Source organism: Gouania willdenowi, chromosome 4 (assembly GCF_900634775.1).
Source record: "Gouania willdenowi chromosome 4, fGouWil2.1, whole genome shotgun sequence".
In the NCBI taxonomy this organism is placed as follows: Eukaryota; Metazoa; Chordata; class Actinopteri; order Blenniiformes; family Gobiesocidae; genus Gouania; species Gouania willdenowi.
In genome coordinates this window covers 13,929,744-13,956,655 of record NC_041047.1, presented here as the reverse complement: position 1 = coordinate 13,956,655, position 26,912 = coordinate 13,929,744, and the positions used below count along the sequence as shown (strand labels likewise).

Here is a 26,912-nt window from a genome sequence, read left to right as displayed (position 1 = left end):
TAAAATGTGCGTGAATGTGACGGAGTAACGGATGGGTGCATGGCTGATTGCGTGCGTGTGAGACAGTGACCCACGGCGTCGCACTCCTGATTCCCTGGGCTACGTACTCCTTATCAGCGCGTGGAGTGACGTTTGCACACGTTTTAATACCACTAAACTTTTAGTGAATCCACACCGAAGTGCATTTGGTTCTTGTTGAAAATTAATTATCCAAGCATGTTTTTGGAGACACACAAAGCATGCATTTTCAGTTTTTAGCCAAAATTTTTCGAAGGCCGGAATTTCTGTGCATCACTAATACATATCCACGCAAATACACACACTGGAATTTATAGTATATGCTATATATGAATAAATAATATATTAATTACTTTCATTGTGGTCCATAGCACTACCTGAAGGTCTCTAACCAATTTTAGTACCGGTAGCTTCCATACATTTATGTTCTAATTCATTCAATTAGTTTTTTATGCCACAAACGAATCATCATAATGTTGCTCCTGAGCTAAATAAGGATGGTGACTGCGTGCTCAGTATGAACTGCATACACCACCAGTGTGTCAAAGAATATAGGAAATCTGTATAATGAATCCATGAGTTAACTGTTGGTATGCCACCAACATGTACTCTTGTACACTTGTTCTTCCTGACAAACACAGCAATCTGGATCCTTGATAAGTTAAGCACCATCTACCAACTCTTTTGTAAAACATCTCATGTCTCTGCTCCTGTTTTATGAAGCTTTGCATGTTTCCTTTCTCTCCTTGCCTTTGTTTTCCATCTCAAAAACATTTAGCCTCAGCAGGGGGATTAAAAATGAAAGAGGGGCAAAAACAACAACACAATAAACAGAGCACGGCAAAGAGCAAAAGGATGGGGGGGGGGGAGAAAAAAAAAGGGAGGAAATTTTAACACACAACCTGGGGGCCCACGCTGCGTGTCAAATTGTGTGATTAAATACGTGACTGGCTCCCTAGATGTGAGTGTTGAGCCGTGTCGTCTATGCTATTACTGTGCAGAGGCATACGACACACACGTGAACACACATAACAGCACTCTTTTAGTCATACATTACATATAGGAAAACATTGGAGCGTGAACCATCGAGTGAAAGGTTAGACCTTGGGTATCTATACTTTGAGGTTGGCACCTGTAAAACCTGCACTGCAAGAAATCCTTTATCATTTCCTCCAACTCTGACGTGAGTGTCCATTAGCTGCAACCCTTTAGGGCGACATATTAGCTATTCATAGCTTGAATGCATTCATTCAGTGCATGTTAGCAAATTCATGTTAAAGAGAGATTTTTCACTTGACTTTAGGTTCAGCAAGAAAAATGTAAAAGGATTATATCTATCACACAAGTTTTAGGTTTCTCTTTTCATCCTGCATTTACAGTATTTTCATCTGCGCTGCTACAATTTTATAGTTGTTGCTTTCAACAATTTTAAGATATTTGGCCCAAAAAAGAAACTATGACTTGAGGAGATTGTCGAGCACAGTTGTGTTGGTTCGAGTGCAAATGGCTGTAAGCTAATCAACCTTGAGATTATAGAAATATTAGAAACAGAAACAAAAGCTCTGAAGAATGTGTTTATTGTAACATCTAAACCAGTGTTTCTCACATAGGGTTACGTGATGGCACTACAGGGGGTATTTGAAAGAGAAAATGAAAGCATTAAAAATATGGGGTTTTATAATGTTTATTATTTAGTTAATTCATTATAATGATGATGGAAATCATCTTGATTCGAACATGAACTGAAAATATAGGGGGTGTGGTGGGAGACGACCAGAAATATAAAAAACTATAGAAATAATGATATTCAAAAAGCACTAAATACTGTTTTATTTCACTTTTTACATAAAGGGATTCAGTAAAATGTGTATTCACTCATTTATCCATCATTACACTATTGAGTTGTTTTTTCATACTATTCTCAGCAAAATATTGTGGTCGGACAAAGGGGAAACTTGGATTTAAAACAAAGAGAAAGGGTGTACTTGAGCCAAAAAACTGTGAGAACCATTGATCTAAACTATGACTGTAGGTCGATATCTATCCGCGATCAAAGCCATAAAAATCAAGTCTGAAAAATGAGGTTCCAGTGAAATGACAACAGAACTCCCTTTTCAATTACCTGAGGGTTAAAATGATCTCCTAGTAACAGCTGGAACTTCATTTTAAGTATGATGATATGTCATATGTTTTTAGTTCTCACTTTGCAAACTATCACACCCACAGCTCAACACTCCTAGGATTGCCTTACCCTGGCGTCTGTGACCTTGAACTCTCTGAGGATGTACTGAGGCATGTTGTACTCCGCCATCGGGTCCACCACAAAGTACTGATACCTGGCCGAACGCTCTGCGGGCCAGTACTGATGGCACTTTTCCTGTTGGAACAAAAAGTGAGGACGTTTTAGACTGAATCTTCTCTTCCGAACTGTTACAAAAACAAACAAATTCAACACCTACCCGTCCCATCTCTCTGAGTTTGGTCAACATGACTACAATAGTGGAATTGTTCTCCCACAGCATTCTCCAGAAGTCTTCTGTAGTCTCTGCCAAGGGTCCTTGTGTGGCAATATAGGCCTTCTGTTGCCTGTTTGTACAGTATCCAAGATAAAACCACAATTGTTCAGCTTATATAAGTAGTTTGTGCTGTTTGAATGATCGACGTTACTGCTTTTATTAAGCAGTACTTTGAAAATGGCTGCGAGAATAAGAAAAATCTGTCAAAAATCTTTAAAAAACACAATTTTCTGCCAAATCATACAATTAATCAGAGATTTGCGATTTTTATCACCTTTAGCAATTTTTTCAATTGGCAGGATTTCACCACTTTAACACCTCACTTCGTACCTGTAGCCATCAATGAAGCTGGAATTGATGTAGTCAGAACCTTCCAGGCCTCGAATTGGCTGCAAACAGACACGCGTGGTCTCGTAGGGCATGATATTGACCAGCCGATTCTTGAACTTGTTGCAAGGAAGGTTGGCACTGATGAAGCGTGATGTGTGGGCTTTGGAGTTGGCTAAACGCTGTCAGAGAAAATTGCAAAAAATTCAAATAAAAGAAACAACAGAAAAAACACGGAATAAAATTAAAATAAAACCTTTTTAAAGTTTTACAGCCGAACACAGAACAAATTTTAAGATTCGACTTCATTCAAAATATATAAAATTTTATCCCCAAGTGTATCACTTTTTGCCCTGCATCGTCATAACTGACAAAACTAACAAGCCTGCACATCAAGTCTGTAGCAAAAAGAAAACTCCTCTTAAAGCACATCACATAATGATCAGAAGAAAAACCTGCTTCGCTCCTGCACCACCATCACCATCATCATAATCATTATAGCAAACTGAGTGGGAGTTTGTGGGTCAGCAAGTTCTATGATCGCCTCATTTTTTTTTTTGGTTTTGTCGTATCAACAAAGCATGTGTGCGTTATTGGGCTTTTGTGGCTGCCTGTTAGCTGGAAAACAGAATAAACCTTATCAGGCTGTTTAGGGTCCCCATGAGAAAATACCACCATAACCACAGTAAGAAGAAACACATGTGTAGAAAAGCAGGTATGTAGGTGGGTTTGTCTTTAAGCATGTACAAAAGAGTTCAAAGGTTTTCCCTTCTTTCCCTGCGATTCCCCACGCTGCCGGACATCATCTGTGCTGTGGCTAGTTGGAGTTTATCCAGTTTTCTTCCCTCGTCTCCTCCTCCATCCCATGTGACTGTCCTCCCTTTGATATGAGCTTCACAAAAGCACCTGGAATGGTTTGAGCTAGCCTGGCACTTCTGAACTGGCTCTCAGTTGCACCAACAAACACCACAGTGGGTTCCTGAAAACCAAGCCAAACCTGGCAACCTGACATCCCAACTGGACAGAGACGCACAGAGGGTAGTAGCTACCCATCACCGTTGCCAGATCCATCTTATTTATAGCATGGTGTATTTGGACAGTTTTACATACATGTAGCCTACATACAGTATGTACAGTACAATGTTATTATAGTAGGATTACAAATGGATTTTACCATGAATCAGAAAGAAAACAGATTCATTGTTCAACAGAGTGATTTTATCATCTGAATATGTAAAGTGTAATTAATGTAAGATTGTATTCAGATGCTCAGCAGATAAAAAAAAACAGAATTTGCTTGTAAATCTCATTGACTTACTTCATGGGTGCCAAAAAACTATTTTAAAAGAAATATTTTTTGCAGCTTGTGTGATGGAAAGGGCTCTCTGTTATCTTTGAAAGGCTTGTAAGATGTGTATTCCCATTAATAACCATACAGTAAATCCAAATGTATAGAAATTTTGCACCAATGAAGAGAGAGAGATTTTTTAAACTGATTCAGAATCAGTTTATTGATCTGGATGTCCTCCAAAATTGAATGGAATCTTCCATGATGTATGGTATGCTTTTGATGTAATCCTGCTAACAATAAAAAAATAAAATAATTAAATAAATTAAAAAAAGACCAGTTAAAATATTGTTACAAAGGTAATAAAAACTTTTAAAGGGATAATAAAAATAAAATAATAATAATAATCATTATTATTACTATATTAAAAATAATAAAAAAGGAAAAAAATAAAAAAATAACAATTGAGTTAACAATCTCACTGTCGAATTTGTCCTTGTTTAAGTCTTCTATAATGTAAATTGTGCAGAATGTTTTTGTATATCCAGATGGATGTTGCTAATTACCATCAACAATCATCTTCTTAATGCACAAATGCAAAAATGCTTGTTTCATTTTTTTTTTTTTAGCACATTCAACCCTGCCTGTTGAACTGCGGCGTCTCCCACCAGTCACAGTCTAACACCCCCACAGAACTGTCTGTAACCCACCTGGGGATCCCTTCCACACAGAGGGCTGTGTTTAGTTGAATCACTTCCTGGGTTGCCAAGTTTGCATACAGTTATTCCTTTGTTCATTTGCCAAATGTTACTCCCTTCACTTGCCCTGCCACCCACCTCCATTTGTCTTCATCAAGTATTAATTACTTAGCTCCCATACACACGCACTCATGCGCACATACACACCCTTGTCTTTGAACCTGACACTAGAGTGGACGTTATTAATCCCTGTTTCACTCCTAATGCTAACTCAGCATTATCCCTGTGTTGCAGATGGTGTCAGAGATTCCATTACTGCTGTGTGTGAGTGTGTAAGAGAAAAAATAAAGGTCGAAAAACAGGAGAATTATTATTATTTCTTGGGGGGGGACGTTTAAGCATGTTGATTAATGGCATAGGGAGAATGACAAATTATTTTAAAGTGAGGCTATTCATTCCAAGGTCAGGAGATACCACAAAGAAGCTCAGGCGAGTTCATGAGTTGGTGACTATTAGGATGTTTCCAGGAGATTTATGCACGTTTACAGAGTCTCGACTATTTCTCCCAAAACTAAAATTCAAAACTCTTGCAGCTTTCTGCCAAAATTATTCTCCTTCCTTCCTGGACCTGCTAGATTACACTACATTTCTTTGCTTAAGCGTAGTACACCAAATCCCTCAATAAAACAAATGAACGCCGTGACCAAACAGTAAAGTGCTTTCATATTTCCATTTCCCAGCATATTTCCCACTATATGTTTTAAGTGAACGAGTATTTAAAAAAAATCCTTAGAAGAAGGAAGGAGATTTGTTTTCTATTCCTTCACTAATCCTTACGCTTGGACTGCATCTGTACACTAATAAATAACTGCTACGTGGATAAGACAGCTTTAATTTATTTCTAATTACCTGCAGTTGAAAGGTATTACATCTTAAGGGGAAGCATCCTTTAAACGGTGAACTCTTAAATCTTAAGTCACTGTTGTCGTTACAAACCTCGTAGAGTAACACGCTGAAAGTGACATACTGCACATGCTCTTAGTCAACGCGTCCCATCACTAAATGATTTGTTGTTTCCTGCAAGTTAAAGTTCAATCTCATCATTGTTAAATTGCAAAACCATAATAATCATAATAATAAAAATAATAATAATAGCACAGCCACAAAATAGGAGCCAAAGATTTCTAAGTATATTCCAGTATGCAGCTGGTTATAAGTAGCCCACAACAGAATTGATGGTATTGACTAGTGTTTTTCAACCTTGCGGTCGTGACCCCATGTGGGGTCGCCTGAAATGTCTAGTAATAAAAAAATAACATTTAAAAAATTGATTAAAATTAGAATTTACAATTGTTTTTTAATGTTTTCCATTTTTTTTTTTTTATTCAATGTATTTTTTAAAAAAATACAAATTTGAAATATAAAAATGTTGAATTTTGAAAAAAATAAATAAATAAATAAATGTTTAACATTTAAAACAAAAATTAAAATGTAAAAAAAAATTACATTTTAGTATTATTGAACATTTTGACATTTTTATTTATATATTTTGCAGGGTCACGACAAGAAACTGATTGGGCACATCTGGACTAGGGTGATGATAATACATGCATAAAGGAAATATACAATAAAGGCCATCATAAATAAACACTACACACACATCCCTGTGATGTACTTTAACAAGACTACTGAGTCAAAAAGTAAACATTTCGCTGTACCTTAAACTCGAGCTCCATTCCGGTGACGTGCTCGCCGCTCTCCACCTGTGCCAGCTTTTGGATGTAGGAGTAAAGGCTCCGTGCAGCCACTTCAGTGTTCCCACAGGCCACCGCCTCCAGCAGAGCATCATGAATGAAGCTGTACTGGTCCTCTGTCTGCACCATGTAGTTCCGCTGTGAGCGCATCAGTGTCACATGGCCGTAAATATCCACCGTCTTCTCATGCTTAATGCGCTCCAGCATGGCATCGATGACGATGAAGCAACCTGTTCTGCCGACACCCGCACTAGGCAAGGAAAGACGTAATGTCAATATTCATTTGTGCTGTGGAAAGTAACCAGATTTATTTGTTATTACCCCAAACCCCCAAAAGTGTCACCAGGGATGAACTGGGACAAAAATTCAGGCAATTTATATGCAGACCAGCCCACTAAATTATTAGCGGACACCATGTAAAAGTCGTTATTATGTCAGTGAATGCTCAACATGTGGCTCTTATGTTTTAATTTGAATTATTATTCCCCCAGAAAACCTTAAAAGGGGGAAACTTTTTAACCCCTCCTTTGTCCAATTTTTGCCCCTTTTCAAAAAGTTCTGACACATTTTTCAGGCTTTAGCTACCTATGTGCCATTTTGTGCTATATGCCTTTTTTTCAAATTTTTGCAAGTTGTTTTTAACTCTTTTATAGAATTTTTGTCTATTCTTTAATTTTTTGGGCTACTTTTCATCCAAAAATCAAACTTTTGCCCAAAAAATACCACTTGTTTCCCTTTTCTCTACATTTTGCCTCTTTTTGTTCCACATTTTGCCTTTTTTCCACTATTGTTTGCCACATTTTACCCATTTAAGCTTCCCTTTGCCTAAATATACCACCTGGTTCCTCTTTATTTGCCCATTTTCTCTTCATGCTTTTGGCCCATTTTAGTTATTTTTCCATTCTTTTCTTGCCATGTTTTTGCCACTTTTGGACCATTTTTGGCCACCTGTTACCTTGTCTGCCTCCACTCACTCATCAAAAAAAAAACTTAGCGGACCGGACCAGCCCACTTCAGGCCGACAGCCCATCGGGACGATGCCCGGTATGCCAGATGGCCAGTCCACCCCTGTATGTCACCCACAAACATGGATATGTTTATTCATATTTGCTGTTGTGTGAGCTTAAATAACCAGCAGACACAAAAACAACACTCAAGCTAAAGTGCCTTTAGGTCAGGTCATGTTTTTAAATGAGAAACGGTTCTCAAACATTTCACTAGGCACACAAAACATTTTATTGTGCAGAGCTTTCGGACTCACTGAACTCCTCATATCTTGACGAAATGAAGGTTTCTATTTGAATAGTCCATTTGAGAAATGCTGCTTGTGAGCAAAGGAAAGAGCTAAAGAGCGTAAAGAAAGAAGCAAGAAAGATGGAGAGGGACTGTAGTCAGCCTTTTAGCAAGAGAGCAAAAAGAGCAGAATGACAGCCACTGAATAAAGGATGTATTATTATTTTCTTTTTAGGGAGGATGTGGCAAATAGATAAAAGAAGAGAATGAGGCTGCATAGGAATGAAGCCATGAATCTGTATAATGTGTGCTTTAAATATGCATATGACATAACGTGTATTTGAAAAATACAAAGGAGAAAGACACAATGAAAAGCTCCTTTTCATAGTGCTTATGCATGCTCAGACAAACTAAAAACAAGAAAAAGAACAGTGATCCATTAGTTTTTTATGTGGTGTGACTAAATAAAAGTGTCAGTTGAGCATCTCCTGCAGGGGTTTTCAACCTTGGGGTCAGGACCCCATTTGGGGTCACAAGGCACTGGGAGGGGGATGCCAGATGCCTTCAACAAATTATGAATATTTTCTGAACAATTTTACATAACTTTTTTTTTGCCTGTTTTTACTCTTTTTCTGCAACTAAACCCAACTTGCCATATCTTAACCTATTTTCATTACTTTTTCTTGCCATATTTTTACTCATTTTATTCCCATTTCTGCCACTTCTCCATTTTTTTTCCCATTTCAAGACATTTCCGCACTTATAAACCCTTATAAAGCTTTCTTATCACTTTTCCCACCTAGTATGTTGACATATGTAGCCTGTTTTCACCATATCTCATACTTATTTTGCCTATTTAACCACATTCCCATCTGTCATGCCCATTATTTGCCAGTTTTCCAACTTTTTAAATGACATTACTCAACCACTGACACAGAAAACATCAACCGCCTGTCACAAGCTTCCACCACCACACACTGACCTGCAGTGAGCAATGATTGGACCGGCATCAGGCGGGTTACAAGTCTTCACTCGACGGAGGAAGGCCAGGAAGGGGGTGGGATACTCTGGTACGCCGTGGTCGGGCCATGCGGTGAACTGGAACTGACGGACCTCCCGCTTTTCACTCGAGCCGTTCTGAGAGAAAAGAGGCGTAATGTTATTGTGTCATGTTACATTCAAATCAACCAACTTCCTGGTTTTATTGAAATTACAAAGTAAAAATAAAGACTTAAACAATGGCAAGTGTGCATGGTGAACCGAGAACTAGAAATCATTATTAAATGGATTTGTTAGTTTTTTTTTAATCAAACCTAATTCTGTAAAAAAAACTTATATATTATACAATTACTTTCTTGTTTTTCTTAATCATCAAAATAAATAATGTGCAAGCATTGTTGAAGCATATTGTACATACATTTCAGTGAATCAACAAGTACGTAAGTCAGGGTTTTTAAGACCTTTGGGTTGTGACCCCATGTGGGGTCGCCTGGAAATAAAATGGGGTCGTCTGATAATAAAATATAAAACGTCACTCATAAAAATTATATTTTTACATTTAAAAAAAAAAATCGATTTTTTTATTTATCTATATTGCACAATTAAAAAAAACTTAATAACAAAGAAATAGACAGTGCAGGAAGAGGAAGAAAGCTCAAAAAGCTTAAATAATAATTATTTTTCAAATTAAAACACCACACAATCTCAAACAATTCTACTGTATTTCTATACTTTCACTTTTTAAAATATAAATCTAGTTCAAATAAAATGCAGTATAAATACATCTGAGCTGGCGCATATTGTGACTATTTGTAGCACATTATAACAAACATGATCAAAAAACACATTTTAGAGAAAAAAAAGTCTCTGGAGGAAATTTGTCAAATTAAAATGGAGTCAAGAAAAAAGTTGGGAACCACTGACTTAAGTTGTATATAAATGTCAAACATAAACAGTAAGGTTGCCTGTTTAGAGACACCTTCACAAGTATACAGCTAATCAAACTCAGCATAAAATAATAGATAAGATCATGTCCATGCTAAACTATGCTAATACTTCCATCTTCAAGTTTTTTTTTATTGCAGTTGAAAACAATCCAAACACCTACAGATGCATGCAGCACACACCCACATTACATATCCATCTGTCAGCTCTCTTTTTAAAGCCAACTCTTGAAGCATCAAATAACGAGCTGTGTGACAGTAAAATAGGAGAGAAATAGGAAAAAAAAAAAAAACAACAACTTTGCATATTTCCTCTCCCAGTAGATCCTCTAATAAAGGTACTTCTTTGCTTTTTAGTGCAGTGCTTTGGCTTCTCTGACAGAGGGATTTTTTTTGCCTTGCTGAATATATGAATAAATGAATGTGGTAATTAAAAACAAACTGACCTAGTTCTTATTTCCCTTCTTTTTTAGGGGAGTCTCTGTTTTCGTTCTTTCTTTTTTTCACAACTGAGGCATGCTGCATGGGTGTGACTGCTGGTTGGCTGCTGATGGATTTAAAATATATATATTTGTTTAAAAAAATGATCAAAGCAGATGCGGTGTAGATTCAAAGTGTGTGTGTGTGTTGACTGAAAACCTCTGCTACCTTATATTTCACAAAGATCCAACCGAGTGAAAACACACAATGAGGAACCCTAGTTGTGGCTCATTTTAGTTTTTTTTTTCTTCTTTTTAGCGGGAGGTAGAGGTTTGATAGAGAAGCAACCAGAATGGTGGGCTTTTGAAATTCAGACAGCAGCAGCATGCAAATGGCTGCCTTGCTATTTTTACTATAGCTGGTTTCCCTATCTCTTTGCTGCTGCGGCATGATCGTCTGATATGTTGGTGCGTTACTGTAAGGGTAGGAAGAAAATTCCAGAAGTTACAGGTGACTTTGAAGATTTCTGATTTATGCAGTCATTTTTTTTTTTTTACCCTGCTATGCAAAATGAGTGGGAGTGGTCATGTAGGCACAGCAGAGATGTTCTTCTTTCTCGTTTCTCTCTGTGAATCTATTTGCACTTGAAAGTAACAGGCTTTTTTTTCTTCATTTCTATTGGTGGCTTTGTATTTGTGCAGGTGTAATGTATGCAACGTGGACTACATCAAAAACAAGTATGCATGCATAGCATACCTGCATGCAAAAACACCTTTATCATGATAAAATGCTAATTTGGACAATGACACTGTAAGTCTTTCTGATAACATTGTGTGTGTGTGTGTGTGTCTCACACAAGCACGGGCACAGTGTGCCAATTATGCATATTGCTTTTCTCTTCTGCTCACTTTACCTAAGTGCTCCAATTTGGCAGGTGAACACAAACGGATGATCTATTGAGAGGAAGAGCTGATGAAGGTAAAGACTAGACGAGTAACGTGATGAAGGGTAATTTGCATGTTGTATATCTCACTCTCAATGTTTTTACATGGATTTTAGTTGTAAACTTAATGCGAATGAGCATGTTTTAAGATGTACAGTAAACTACAAGTATCAAATGAGGACATTGTGTGTCAATCTTGCCCCCTTTCTCGTAAACATAAAAGTCAGTGTTTAGTTCATCCAAATAATGTATTTATTTTTAATTTATTCATTGTTTTATTCTGTGAAATTATCACATGGAAAGTTGCAGCCGCAATCATTATACAGAGACAAAATGGATTCTTTTCTTTTCTTTTTCAGAACCTTGGATGATTCTGGGAGTTGAGTAGAGGCTATTGGATTTGAAGTTTTGCTTGAAGAGCTTTCACCTTCATCCAAGAGGCTCCTTCAGTTCTATAACCAACGAGGTTGGAGTCAAGGATTGATACTGTGGAGGTGATGAGCTTTGATTAACCCAGTGGTTCCCAACATTTCCTGGGACGTGACCCAATTTTTATACGACAAATGTTTTCTAGAAGTAGTTTTTGATCATGTTTGTTATACTGTGTTACAAATATAGTGCACAAACTGTCAAGATGCAGCTGCTCAGATATTTTTATACTGCATTTTAAAACTAGATTTATATTTGAGAAAGTGAAATTTTAGAATACTTTTGTTTGAGATTGTGTGTGGTAAAGAATAATAAAAATAATAATAATAATAATTTATTATTAATACATACATATATATATATATATATATATATATATATATATATATATAAAAAGTTGAGAAATGCTTGATGAACCTGTAGTGTGGCTCATTGGCATACAAAAGCATCCCTGATATCAAGTAGGTCGTTGTTGATTCATATGGTGGGATTATAAATATTAAAGAGATGTTGTTTTAACCCCTCCTCCTCAAATTTGGCCAGTCCTTCCTGTTTTCCGGTTTCCAGGATTTGTACATTTTCGCTACATTCCAACTGCAGGCAAATGTGACCCAAATCTGATCTTTTTGCCCATCGGCGACCCGTATCCGATCTAAAGACAGTCTGAATGGCACAGTTCCAAATGTTTTCTAATCCGACCCAGGTCACTTTCATACCCGTATCACTATGCTATGCGACTGCAGTCTGGACGGCCGAAGCACTGTCTATCTGACTCCTACATCATCACCATCCAAACACTCCCTTGTAAAGATGTAGCACACATCACACACCACGGCTAGAGTGATAAACCTGGCTCTGCTTAAAGTTATGGAACGCTGACTTCTGCTGGAAAGAAACTTTCTCAGCGCAACACACAGTCCTCCTCTGGACTCCTCCATATTATATATATCTGTGCCTGCGGGGTCATGTGTCACCATAGACCTCTTCTGCGCATGTGGGTCATTTCAGGGTCGCATTTCTTTCATACTCCAAACTGATTGAAGACGCATTTAAAATGCAACATGAACAATCACACACACACACACAAAAAAAATAAAAAATAATCAGATTTTCCTTCATCTACTCCACAATATAAATCTCAGACTACCAACCAGCCATCTTCAGAACGAAAGAAGCATCTTGGAAAAGAGGAAAAAACGTCATGTCTGTTGGTTTTGTGAGTACCTACCTTGTGCAAGGAGAAAGTGCGTACACAGAAAGTCGCCAATTCTATTGTGTCCAGCAGGGTGACTTGGGTCATTCCGTAGGTTTCCGTACCCCGACTGGGCCAGTACTGGTCACACTTAATCTATGATAGAAGTTAAAAAAAAGAGAGGACAAAGGCAGAAGCATTATTCGCACTTTGTCACATTTTATTCAAGGTGTCTGCTAATGAGCAACATCAAACACGTAAATGAGAGTAGTTCAGATAAATGTATGTGTTTGGTCTGACACAAATTTGTGTGCTTATGCATACATCCCAGGCGTAAATCAAACCCAGGCCGTGTTGACAGTAACATCGCAGAAGCTGCTGTGTAATTTATATCTGAGAAACAACAAAATGCTAACGGAACAGATGTGACCATCACAACAGCTTTATTTAAATAGCTTAACTGTTGCATCCTTCCACAAATCCTGCATTAATCAGTAAGAGCCAACATCTGTTATTGAAACACAGCATCATCTCATAGTCACCCTTTACATTTAGAAAACGGGCTGTCCGTTTAGTTTAGTAAGACATTACAACAAACCCAAACACACTTTCCACTCGATTAGATGTACAGTAAATAACAACTCTTTCATCCACCAGCCTTCCCTGTCAGTTAGTAAAGCTTTGTTCAGTATAGGGTGTGAAACGTCAGTGAGCATCTGATCAAATGTGACAGAAAGTGAAGGTGATGCACTTCTCTCCTGCTTTCTCTCCCATTTCCTGCTCAAGATGACACTCAAGTTCCGCTGCCTGCTAATCCTGATCGGCTTTGACAGGAGAGCAATGCGCATGCCATGATGGGGGATAGGTAAACAACTGGAAGATGATAGAGGGAGGGAAGATGAGCGGAGGCACCTGGGGTGAGTGAGCCTGATGTTGACACAAGTTTGAAATGACAGGATTAAACGTCACAGTTGGCTTTTTGACATTTAGACAAGTCCACTCCACCCTGGTACAAAATTCTTTCACCAGGGACTCATCCTTCAGGGCATATCCATATCTGTAATTAGGTAATGAAATTAACCTGACGCAATAAAACCCAACGCGCAAAGAAGTATCAGTCGCAACTTCAAGTGCCATTAGTAAGAGTAGTTCTTATGCAGGAGAATGGTGACTAATATTAAAAGATGTCAGCTGAAAGTTAATGTGGATGATGAAGCATCTAATTGTCCAAATGTAGTTCAGGACTGGATGTTTCAACAGGGATAGAACAACAAGCTTTATTATCCTGTCTGTTAAACACACGTCACATGATAAACTTTTGATTCAAAGACAACATTAAGTAGAATATTTGCATTTCCTGAAGAAAATGCAAGTGAGGATGTAGGTGCTGGCCCAGGTTGCAGAGTATTAGCTTAGCATTAACATTAGCTAGTATTAACATTAGCTAGCTTTAACATTAGGTAGCATTAACATTAGCATAAATGAGCATTAACATTAACCTAGCAATAACATTAACCGAGCATTAGCATTAACCTAGCAATAGCATCAGCTAGCATTAGCATTATCTAACAATATCATGATCTAACATTAGCACATTAGCATTAACATTAACAAGCTTTAGCATTAACATTAACTAACATTAGACATAGCTTAGCAATAACATTAACCTAACATTAGCACTAACCAAGCATTAGCCATAAATTACCTAGCATTAGCATTAACATAAATTAGCAATAGCTAGCATTACTATTACCTTTAGCTAGCATTAACATTAGCCTAGCAATAGCATTAATCTGACATTAGCATTAATCTATCATTAGTACTAACCTAGCAATAGCATTAACTAGCATTAGCATCATCTAACATTAGCGTTAGCTAGCATTAGCATGAACTAGCATTAGTATTAACCTTAACTAGCATTAAAATTAGCTAGCATTAGCAATAGCCTAATTTTAGTATTAGACAAGCAATAGCATTAGCACTAGCCTAGTGTTAACATTAGCCAAGCAATTGCATTAACACTAACCTAGCAATAGCGCTATCCTAGCATTGGCACTAACCTAACATTGGCTTTAGCATTAAAAATAGATAATAGCGAGGGTGCCTCCTGCATCCTCACTAAATTAATACATGGTAAACACAATTCGTTTAACCATAGAGTCTAAACAAATATATTGCCATGCTTTAATCAAATAATAAAGATAGTAAATATACAGTAAACACTTTTGGACTTCATAGAATCCAGGGTTATCTCCAAGCTCCCCTGGCAACAGATGGTAGTAGGAGGTATTGTATTCAGGTAGAGTGAAAAGCAGAAAAAGCCACATCTCAGAATCTTATTTTAGCCTGTAACACCTTTCTGAGTGTGAGTGCAAGGACTGACGAAGCTCTCATCTCTGTAGGGGATATAATGCAGCTTTATGTTGTTCTACAAATAGGAAAAGAAGACATGATGACTTTTCTTGAGTTTGTCCTAAAAAACATATTTGTTAGTTAAATTATGATTCCTTTATTTAAATATTTGATTTAAAATTAAAATCAATTTAATTGTATTTCTGAAAGCAATTATTTTAGCAAAACAAAGTCTGATTACTTTAGAAAAAACAATTACAGGGAGTGAGCTCGTGTCAAAACTCTGCTTTGTGAAGAAACTAACCTCCTTTGAAGATGGTCTTGAGCTTTAATAAAAAATAAAAAAGCTAAAAAAAACTTCTGTGAGATCCCTGGAGTGGAAGAAAAGCTGAAAGAATCCTGTCCAAAGCACCTTCCAGCCTCAGTCTAATAATAGTTTAAAGCGACTTACCCGTGACTTCTCCTCCAGTCGTGTCATCATGACAACAGTAGCTGCTCTCTGTTCCCACACCATCCTCCAGAAGTCCCCGAACGTCTCCGGTAACGGACCTTGGGTGGCAATGTAGGCGTTCTGCTTCCTGTAGCCATCAATGTAGTTAGCATTGATGTAGTCACTACCTGTTATTCCTGTTTACACACAAACACAGGGGAAAGAAAGGCTTTAGAAGGGAAAGATAGTACCTTTTATTTCTCTATCAGTTAAAACAAAATTCACAGAATAAGACACTATGTGCATTTAAAAAAAAAAGGAAAGTGTGCACAGAAATACGATATTGTAAAATAAAATATCAAACAATAACCATATGCAATAAGAAAAATATTGTATCAGTCAAGCATGACAAGGTGTTTTTTTGGGTGATTTATTCTTAGTTCTGTTGAAAATTAAGCTAGTCTTAGACATAATGAGTCACATGAAAAAGTTTTTGTTCAATTCTATCACTTTGATTTATTTCGCCTACGTTCACAATGAAATTAGTTGCTAAACTTACTTCTAATTACATTTATGGAGCAGTTTTCTCCACTTACACCAAGCCCAATGGCCATCATTCACACAAAGACTTCATGATTGGCTCATTTTAGATTAGACCACTCGCTTTTCCACCAACAATGTGATTGGATGAAATCAGTCCTGATTTGATCACGTGTCAAAGGGCATGATAACCGTTTTAGTCATCCTGTCTGTTCATAGTCAATGTATTCTAGTTTAAATCCCCTTAGAGGGTGTTACTTGCAATTATTGCTGCTTTCAAAGAAGGGGTTTGTGTTACTTGTGAGGCAGCTCTGCCTCCGTTGGTTTGAGCGTGTGTTTGAATGTGATTAAAGGGTGTAAAAGCACTTTGAGACTTAAAAGGCTCAAAGCACCGTATGAATAAAGTCCAGTTACTGTTAGATGCTGAAAAAAGAGCACTGATGCGCAGCAACACACATGCAACTCTCATCACATTTCTTCAAAGCAGCTTATTTTGCTGAACTGCCAAATGTCCTGACTTTACTTCCCAACAACAAGCAACCTGTGCATTTTCATTAACAACAGCATTTCTGCTTGTTTTTTTTAGAATAACATTTTATTTATTAAGTAAGACTAATAGCCATCTAAAGCAATCCATTTTATTCAGGGTTGGGGTCAATTACAATTATGTTTTCAGTTATACTTAAATCATGATTATGGTAACCAGAATTTTTCCAAATACAAATAAATCAATTAAAATTACATTCTCAATTACTAAACTTCAATTACAATTTGACTAACTTTTATTCATATAGGATTGTGGTGATTGTATGTGCTTTTGTATGCCTACAATGTTGATTTAGCATATTTACATTTATATTTTAGTGCATTGATTATAATATCTTGTGAAAAAGTCCAAATAGGGACGGGAGTTGGAATTTAGCAATAGCTATAAACTATTTGTACAAAACATCAGTTATATTCACATTATTGTTACTATGTAAAACTATATCGAGACAATATTATATTATACCCTAACTTTAACCCACTATCCCCTAACTCTTCTAACCCTTACCACCTGTATGGGTGTGAAGATTCACTGACAGGTAGTGGGAAAACGTGATAGGAAACATATTGTAATATTGTTAACTACACATGTGAATTTTACATAGAATTTCTATGGTAATTACAATTAAAAGGTCAATTATCTCAACTCAATTACAATTCAAATTTGATTACAATGGCAATATATTTCTTTCAATTACAACTGTGATTAAATTTAAGCCATAATTGTGATTAATTATCAATCACACGATTACATTTATAACTGACCCATCCCTGAGCTAATTACACTCCATCTTCTTATCATGGCGTATCTGCCATGTAGCTTTATTTGCTAAGAAAAAAAAAGTCTGCTCTCTTGTTCAATACGAGGATATTTAAATGCACCGTCTGCCTCACCGTCCAAACTAAATGTACAGCATCTTGTATCATTTACAGTTTTCTACTTTTGTGATCGAGTCTGGGTTTCTTCTTCTGATTTACCATCACTATAAATGAGGTGTGCCTGAGGATGGAGGATAGTGAGGGGTAAATCAGCAGCTCAGCCACTACAGCCGGGAGGCAGATCTACTTACCATCACTCTCTCAGCTTGCTGCCATGCTCCGTTACACACTGTTTCTACTAAATCCAGACATAAGGAGCCATTCTACATGGCCGTGTGAAAGAATGTGCAGAATCTAAATGCAATAAATGAGATATTGCACTGGTTGTCCAGAATTCACCATTCGTTTTTGTTACCTACACCAAGGAGGTAATCATTTTCACTAGGTTTAATTTCTTTGTTTGTCTGTTAGCAGGGTTACGTCAAAAGTACTACACAGTGGGGACAACATTTTAACCAAAGATAAACCTTAAGCCCTGGAAGATTTCATTACATTTTGAAAGTGATGCGAATCAACGTCTCTAGATCATTTTCAAATATCAAAAAATCTGTTATCCTTGCCAAAATTTTGAAAATGCATAACTTTATAAAACTATCTTCAGTTATGTCTGATTGGTCACTCAATTACCCCACCGAGTTTCATTGGGATCGGACTGCGCGTTTCACATTTGGTCACCCATTTGGACCTACTGCATCGGTATTATTTCTTCCAAGCCTTTAAGGTGTGAATGATCATAGTACCATGATCAGGATCACTGATCCAGATAACTGCCAATATCTGGCCAAAAGGATATGTGGCGCTTGGCGGAGGTTTGCGCTCTCTGAATGCTCTGGATTTTTTCGTAGTTTCAAATGTGCTGTAATTATCACACAGTCAGTGTCTTTACATGTACACAGCTATCGAGCTACGTTCAAAAGTTGATTTAGGACCTTTCCTCTTGTCGGAGTATACATGCAGGACAGAAAACCGAATGTGAGCCTTTACAAAACTTTACATAATGACGTAGTTACAGATGAGATCCAAAGAAAATGATGGAGATGTATAATGCTGTGGCTTGTTTACTTTTGCTTGCTTCTTTCTTCCTTCCACAAGTGCCTCTTATGCTTCTCGACTGCTTGTTTCCTTATTTTTGAAGAGTTACGCAACATCCTTGTTCCTCCGGAGGACTATCGCAGTAGAAAAAATGATGCATGCCCAGAACGCTGTGTTGGATTCCTATCTAGCTGACGTAATTACATGCACTCCTCGTTCCATTTTTAAAGGTCCCATGTCATGCTATTTTTCACCCATCTTCATTTGTTCTAAGAACAACAAAAACATAGTATTTGAGGTTTATTTTCCCAAACTCGCCTGTTTTCCAGAGTTTTAGCCTCTGAAAAGTCACTTTCTGAGCAACTCTACACAAACAGGCTGATTTGCGGCCTACTTATGCATATTAATGAGTGGGCGTGTCTATAAACGGGACACTGACTTCCTCCTCCCTGCATGGTGACGTAGGGCCTGAGGATGGCCCGCCCTCCTCCCACCCACTCTGTAGCTGAGGTCATGCTGCTTTATAAACACGAGACAGGGGGTATGTTCACCAATACATACATAGACTGTAGAAAATACATACAGTACATAGCACTGCGTGAAGGACGCTGAAATGCACACCTTAGTGGGCGTGTCTGTTTACATCTCAATCACGGCAGAGAGCTTTGTGGAGGCGCGGCTTCTCCAGCTCAGTGATGCGTCAAATTTGTCATCAAAGTGGGAACACGTCATCAAATTGGAGTGAGGTGTTTGGGCTCACCCTGCAGTAAGAAAGGAGCAAATCACCCTCTAACTAATGATTGAGGGAATCAATGAAAAAAACACTTTGGGCATGTGTATGAAGCCCTAAAAACACTGTATCATGTTTAAAGCACAGAAAAGTCGATTTAGCTTAACATGGGCCCTTTAATCAAGTTATCTGGATATGTTATTTGAGCTATGGATTTCCTAATTCCAGCCGAGCTAACCTGTTTATATGCATTTAAAACTCCAGATAATATCGGACTTTAGACATTTATTTGTTTTTTCTCAATCTGCATGTAAACGGACTATCTAGGATAAATAATATCTCATAAGTTGTCTCTTAACCTTGAGAGTATGTGATAAAAGATCTTCCTGTGTTGAGTATCTTTAACTGACATCCTTTCATTCACACAACAAACAATGACATAGTTGATTGGGCTAATTAAAATGCGATGGCTTTGTAAGTACAATGGCTGAGCAGCAGAGAATGACAGAGGAAAGAGAACAAGAGTGGTGAACAAAGAGAGAGGAAAGAGAAAGAAGAGGGAAAATGAGAAGAAAGAATAAAAGCGGGTAAATATCATTAAAACGGATACCACGTTGCGCAATTTCACTGTGCCACCCGGCTTTAGTCATCGCTTAGTGAACAGAGAATGGTGGTTTGCATGAATTGCTCTAATGCTGCAACTAATAGCAAAATCACTCCAGTGTAAAATAGAAATTTCAAACTTGATTAATTTATGTATTTATGGACGTAGCCTTTTTTCCCCTGGATAATTTTGTTATGTATGTTGTCGCACTCGCAAATTGGCCCTGACTATGGCAAGATGTTGAAATCCACTCACACACAAAAGGAGAGCACTCTGGAGTGGAGAGTCTAGCGCTACGAGTTTATAACCGTTAAAGTGAAGCAAAGCTTGAACATTGGCAGCAGTGAAAGGTGACTACTTTTGACAATGTCTCTTGAGATTTAGAAGTTAGAAAAAAAGGTTTTCTTGGTTCTAAGATTCACATCAGCATTTCTACGAGCAGTGGGAGCAGAATCAAATAATAGAGGCATATCTGATGGGGGTTATAAGGTGCCAAAAACACTGGTTCAAGTCAATGGTCACGTTGATTGCCCGATCTGAACTCAAAAAAAGAGTCCTCACATGAACTTCAAACTATTTTGGCTGTATAGAGGTGCTTAGAGCCACTGGAGGTGAAACACTTCTGTTTAACATCCAACAAAATGTTTCTTTCCTACAAACTCAGTCGTTGCTGCTGAACTGAACTTGAACTTTAAACACTCCAAAGGGTTTCCATCTATTTCATCCGGTTTCATAATTCTAAACATTCCTTGCAAAACGCAGCTCAGCTTAATTTATTTCTGCTATCATTTTATCTAATTACTAATGGATAAGTCATTAAATGTTAAATTTCTGCCAAAAAAAAAAGCTGGGGTTTCAATTTCCTTGGACATTTCTTTGCAGAGTTTAGATGTTATCCAGGTACTCTGAATTCCTTCCACAACCCAAAAACATATATTAGGTTAGGTTGGAGTGAATTATTGTTGGAATGGTTGCCTGTCTCTATATGAGTCCTTGAGGCAGACTGTGTGTACCATGTTTAACATCGAATGGGAGTTGGAGATCGGTATCAGCAAACTCATGCAGGGTGTAGAAGATTGGTGGATATTTAATATGTTGCTTATATTTATTATATCTTTGCCAGATATTGGCAGTGTTCTGGATCTGTGATCCTGATCATGTTACCATTATGATTCACACTTTAAAGGCTTGTAAGACATTTATAGCCCCATCAATAATGATACAGGAGGTGAAAATGTATGGGCACCCCCATGTCGTCATAAAATTTCAATGAAATGCACAATCCAGATCGGATCTGGATGAACCTCGGTGAGTAATTGAGAAATCAACCTGAGAAAAGTCAAATTTCACAAAGATAGGTCGGTTACATAACGAGATATGAATTTTTGGAAATTTCACCAATGATGAGAGATTGGGATTTCTTTGATTCTTTCCAGAATCAATGTATTGAACCAGATCCACTTAATCTTCCGAGGAGTAAGGTCATCTTTGGTTAAAATCTTATCAAAATCATAATACTTTGGACTGTAAAGAAAATCTCCTTGATGAAGGTAATAAAAACTTGATTTTAAAATGTTCACCAGCTATTCTGGAGTAGAATGACCTATTCTGAGGTAGCAAGGAGTGTTCAGCCTTACCGTCAATTGGAGCCAGGATGACTCTCGAGTGGTCGTAGGCAATGACGTTGGCATAACGATTTTTGGGTTTGTTCACCTCCAGGTTGGAGTGCTCCCAGGTGAACTGCTGGCCTGGATCAATCGACTGATGGAGAAACAAAGACAGAGCATGCACACATCAGGAGGCAATCAAGAGAGCCAGGAGAGGAGCTGTGCAATAACGACAGAAACTCAAGAGTTATGAAAGAAAGATAAAAGGAAGAGAGAGAGAGACGGACCAAAAGGATTATTCCCCCAAAAGACTGAAAACAAAAACACAGAAACAAAAAAAGTCTTCTGATGGACAGACGAAACTGTGGCTGCACAATACTTTACAGGATTATTTGGAAGCAGCACCGTGATCGATGTGATGCCTTACCGCTTCATTAAATGCTCTTAAAGCAAGGAAAGGCACCCAGATAAATGTATTTTTGTTGTTTCTCTAAAACCAACTATTCAACATGGTTACCCAGAGTGTCAGGATAATTAAACATTTCATTACAATTTGCTGTTTGCTTAGAGACATGCAGCGCTCTGTTGATCTAAGAAGCCTTTTATACAGTTTTTGTTAGAGAAACAGAGACTGTGACACACTGAGAACAGTTTGATGTCTGATCTAACATAAAATCTACATGTAATTATCACAGCAATGTGAGATTCGCTCTGATTTAGCCTCATCTTTGATTCTTTGTCTGCATTGTGTTTGCACCTCTTCTGTTGTCTTGCTTTTTAATGTCAACACTTATTTCGCTGAAGTCTTCCACTTGTCTCCACATTTCTGTGTTCTTTCCATCTCACCATTTTATGAGTTCGATAACCTTCACCCAAATATAGCCACTGTTGGTATTCTTAGATTTAATTAACATCCTGCACTTTAACAAACATTTTCAAAATCACTTTGAGGAAATTTGTGAGCAAAACCCATTTTATACGTTTGATGAAATAATTACACTTTGAGATATTTTGAAAACAAACTGAATAATCCTTGCCCAACTTTCTCCAGTCAAAAGTAAATTTTTTTCCCTCCTCGTCCTCTACCTGAGGAGGCGATGAATGACACTGTCTGTCAAGAAGGCACTGCTTTGAGGAAGGTGTTTCCAACTGCCTGACAACGGATAGATAAACTCTTTGGATACACAATCGTCATGTGAAACCAAGACTGCTTTTTCATTGGTGTTTGGTTGTCACATTAACTTCTCTTCATCTCTACTCTCCAGCTGTGAAGCCCCGCTCTCTCATTCTCCCCTCACTGAATCCTCATCATTAACCGAAGCTTCTCCACCTCATCTCTCTTCTCTCCCCTCGCTGCTCTCGCCTCAATTTTTCCTTCTCTCTCACATCCTGCTTGGCTAAAAACCAATCAGTCAAAGCCCCGTAGAGCTGCGCTTGGCAAGCTGGGGCGCTGCGACGAGCAGCCATTCATCAAGAAAATAACAAAATTAAAATTACACTTCTCTATTTAATTTGGTCATTTATTTTTCCTGGGGGGTGGCTGTATGAAGGACCAGGCAGACACAGGGACAGTGAAAGAAATACATGGAACTGCTGGTTTCAGGCTCTCCCTCAAAGCCAAGTAATTAGAAGTTGCAGTTCTAGCAAGGCATCAACTCTGGCATCAAGTCTCTCATCTCTTTTTCCCCCCCACAACAAATTGAACAAGATCGTCCATTTGGTATCCAGCCCGGATGTGGATTTATGAATAATAGATACCCAACAATACTGGATTGCAACGAGAAGTCATTATCAACCAACATCCACCAGCAGGCATGATGACGGCAATCTATGCTGCTATAGCCGCTTCCTGCCGTTGTCTGGCGTGTAGCAAGGCGACAGGCGCGTGATTTAGGGATGGCAGGGAGGGGATATTGCTTGTATGCAAACGAGAGCTGATTCAGCGCTCCTGATTTCTAATCAACTGTGGTGTCATTTATAACCGCTGTGGCCTCAGAGCCCAGACAGCTCAGTTACCCTCCACCCAACCACATGCACACGCACACGCACACACACACACACACAGGTCTAAGCTTTTTTTCAGCAATTTGCCTCCTTTTATTTACTAAATGTTGATTATCACAATTGCCAGGAAATAAATACCACACTACCTAAAAATAAAACTTTTGCTTTGATCGGGACCGTTTCCTACTGTAGTGATACTAGACACAGTGTTCTCTAATGCAGTGGTTCTCAACCTTTCCAGCCCGCGACCCCCAAAATAAAGGTACCAGAAACCAAGGACCCCCACGGTACAAGAACAGTCATGTGGATATATAAGAGGGAATAAAGAGGAGTGCTTTTTCGGGCCCATCCATAAAGTCAGCAAAATGATGAAATGAATCTGTGATAACCACATTTATGTATTTATCTGAATAATATCCACTGTTATCCAGGAAGTTATTATTTGCGCCATAGCATATATTCATCTTAAAGATGTAAATCCTTGTTTAAATCAGAAATAAAATGGGTTAAAAGTGACCAAAAATGGTGGAAAAGGTGGTGAAATGGGATTTTTAAAAACCACAAAAATTAATTAAAAGTTGCCAATTAGAGTGGCCAAAAACAGACAGAAGAAATGGTAAAAAAAAAAGGGTTGAAAGGTGGCAGAAATATTAGTTTAACCTGGCAAATAATGGGTATGACAAATCGTGAATGTGGTTAAATTGGCCAAAATCAAGCATGAAATATGGTGAAAAAAGTGACAATAATGGGTCAACACGCAACATTAGGTGGGAAAAGTGGTGGAAAGTGGAAAGAAATGTGCAAAAAGACATTGAAATGTGATGGAGAAGCAGCAGAAATGGGAATAATGTAGCAAAAATGCATTAAAAGGAGCAAAATATAGAAAGAAAAAGTGATGAAAATAGGTTGAAATATGGCAGGTTTGGTGTAGTTGCAGAAAATGGATAAAAATAAATGTCTTAGTTTCTCAAAGGCATCTGGCGACCCCCTCCCAGAGTCTCACGACCCCGAGGTTGAGAACCCTTTCTCTAATGATGTGAGCACGGAACGGCTGCTTGGTCTGTAAGTTGAGGCAAGCCTTCATGCTACCTTGCTACACTGGCTCTTAGGCAGGCTAATATGTAGCAGTGTGTGCTGCTAAAGATAAATCATGACGTTCAAACAGCTACCATTAACATAATGTCTCCTAAAAACAACATGACTCAATCAAGGTCCCTTTAACATTGAAGGATGGAAAGAATACTCACTTAGTAAATAGCGGTACAGCGTTGATGCACTGTTTGAATGCTGGCTCTAAGGTTGACTCTTCTGCATGTTTTTTTTTTACCTCATAGTATTTTTAGTGGTATTGATTGACTGATTGATTGTTGGTTGGTTGCTTTTTTTATTGTGAAATGTCTTTTTAAATGTTGATTGCACTTTGAGCTCCTTGCACATTTTTTTCCAATGTGGTTTTCACACTGCAAATGGTGAATAAACTGAACTGAACTGATGTATTCAATAGAGCTGCATAGCTTGTTAAAATTGCAAAAGTTTTTGAAATACTCAATGTGGTATAAAATATATAAAGATACCTTTACATCTGTGAAACAAGAAAACTCAGAGTGCAAACCTCCGCCAAGCACCAAATACTGCCTTTGGCAAATACTGGCAATTATCTGGGTCAGTGGTCCAAATGTATGGGCACCCCCATGTTTTTGGGGTAGTGGAGGAACCAATCCGATATTATTGAGTCAAATTTCATGATGATCGGTCAAATACAAGCTGAGATATATAAAACTTTTCACCAATGATGAGTCACATTTTTTAAACTCATTCAGAATCAGTATCATGATAATGATCCCTCCAAAATGTAATGAAATCTTCTATAGCCTAATATCTATCTTCGGTTAAAATATTGTCAAAATCTGTGAAAACATTACCTACTTGGCGGAGGTAAAAAGGGAATAACCTAGTTTACATTCAAGACATGCCCATTGAAAATGCCTATTGAAATGACACAATTGCCACCCTGAAATTTGAGGAAAAGTTACCAGCTATTAATCATATGACAGGTTTTGTTACTTTAAATCTACTTAATACATTATGTATCAGGCAACTTTACATTAAAATTATTTTAGCCTTTAAACCAAAGCAACTCACCTCATATTCTTGGGAGATTTTCAGGTTGTCGTTGGCCTTGAGAAGTTCAGTGTGTTCAGCCAGCTCTGATATAGGGATTGGAGGATGATTCATCATACCTGCATTCCAAAACAAAACAGGACGAGATAACAACAACAAAACAAAATAGGTAAAAAGATTAAAGAAATACTCACACATCTGTTGAGACAGAGTAAACAACAACAAACAGTTTTTTTTTTTGGGGGGGGGGAGAATTCCTTGCTTATATAACAAAGGAAGTTGTGATTTAGTGATGAGGATGCTCGAGCAGATCATAGAAAACATCACACACTGTAAAAAAGTATTGACGGATGTTGTTAAAGCCACTCATTGGACCAGGTCAGGGCTCAAAAATAGCTCGACATTGCTGATTACGACTTATTGACGATTTGGCAAAAGGCAAGTTGTTTAAATTGTATTTATTTCGACAATAACGATGACGAAAAAAACATTTAGCTAAAAACGGAAGCTGCTCACTGTCATTGAGAAGACTCAGTAGCCAGTTACAACTAAAGAGGGAGAGACATCAATGCTTTTAGCAGCTTGGAAAGTTAGTTATGAGAGAAAAAATTAACAAATAGGCACCATTTTTGATAGAAACATCAAAGGCAAGACACACTATGGTAGCTTTTCATAGACTTTGCAGCAGTGAAATGTGCCTGTTAACTAAAATCCTCTGTACTGTTCAGAAACCAGCATCAAAGATCTCAATTGGACTAAAAACTAAGTGCTTGCTTATTCGTGTTGAAACTAAATAAATCTATTACTCTATGTTTGGAATGATTTTGTTTTAAATATCTTTAAGCTCTCATGCTCAGTGTTGTTGGAGCAGTGATCACTTTTTACTCTTGCCTCTGCACTAATTGCTTATCATTGAATTATCGAGCCCTGACCTGGGGGCTTATGGGAAGGAGGTGAAAGGTAGGGGGGCTGGGGGTAAAGAGATTTTAGGCGTGTGAGTGATGGTGAGTGCTTCGTGACATGGTGAGCTGCTCCATTCCATCCAGCCAGCTAGTGCAAAGCAAGCAAGATACCATTTTTTTCTCCATGGTCTGTATCCCTCGTCCCAGAGAATGCTTATATGAATACCGACGCTACAGAAAGGCACAATTTATGTCCAATATGCGGTTTGACAAAATTCTTCAACTGTTTTTCAGCAAACACTTAAAAAAAGAACGAGCTTTTCACTCTTTGGAGAAAATGTGTGACTGCCTCAATACTCTGAATATTGTGTTGCTGCTGCTGCTGCTATACTATTATCGGCACT

The 26,912-nt window shown here is 37.8% G+C and overlaps 1 protein-coding gene across 16 annotated transcripts in view; it reads right to left on the bottom strand.

Annotated features, from left to right (window-relative positions):
- ptprsa (protein tyrosine phosphatase receptor type Sa) overlaps positions 1–26,912 on the bottom strand; it is a 283,168-nt gene that overhangs the window by 11,920 nt on the left and 244,336 nt on the right. For all 16 annotated transcript variants that reach the window (XM_028444079.1, XM_028444078.1, XM_028444082.1 and 13 more), the window contains 9 exons: positions 25,628–25,725; positions 21,512–21,635; positions 15,565–15,740; positions 12,798–12,917; positions 8,817–8,971; positions 6,566–6,851; positions 2,865–3,043; positions 2,478–2,604; positions 2,270–2,395 (listed from right to left, as the gene is read on the bottom strand). In XM_028444079.1, the coding sequence (XP_028299880.1) occupies positions 2,270–2,395; positions 2,478–2,604; positions 2,865–3,043; positions 6,566–6,851; positions 8,817–8,971; positions 12,798–12,917; positions 15,565–15,740; positions 21,512–21,635; positions 25,628–25,725 (1,391 nt within the window). The remainder of the gene's footprint in view (positions 1–2,269; positions 2,396–2,477; positions 2,605–2,864; positions 3,044–6,565; positions 6,852–8,816; positions 8,972–12,797; positions 12,918–15,564; positions 15,741–21,511; positions 21,636–25,627; positions 25,726–26,912) is intronic.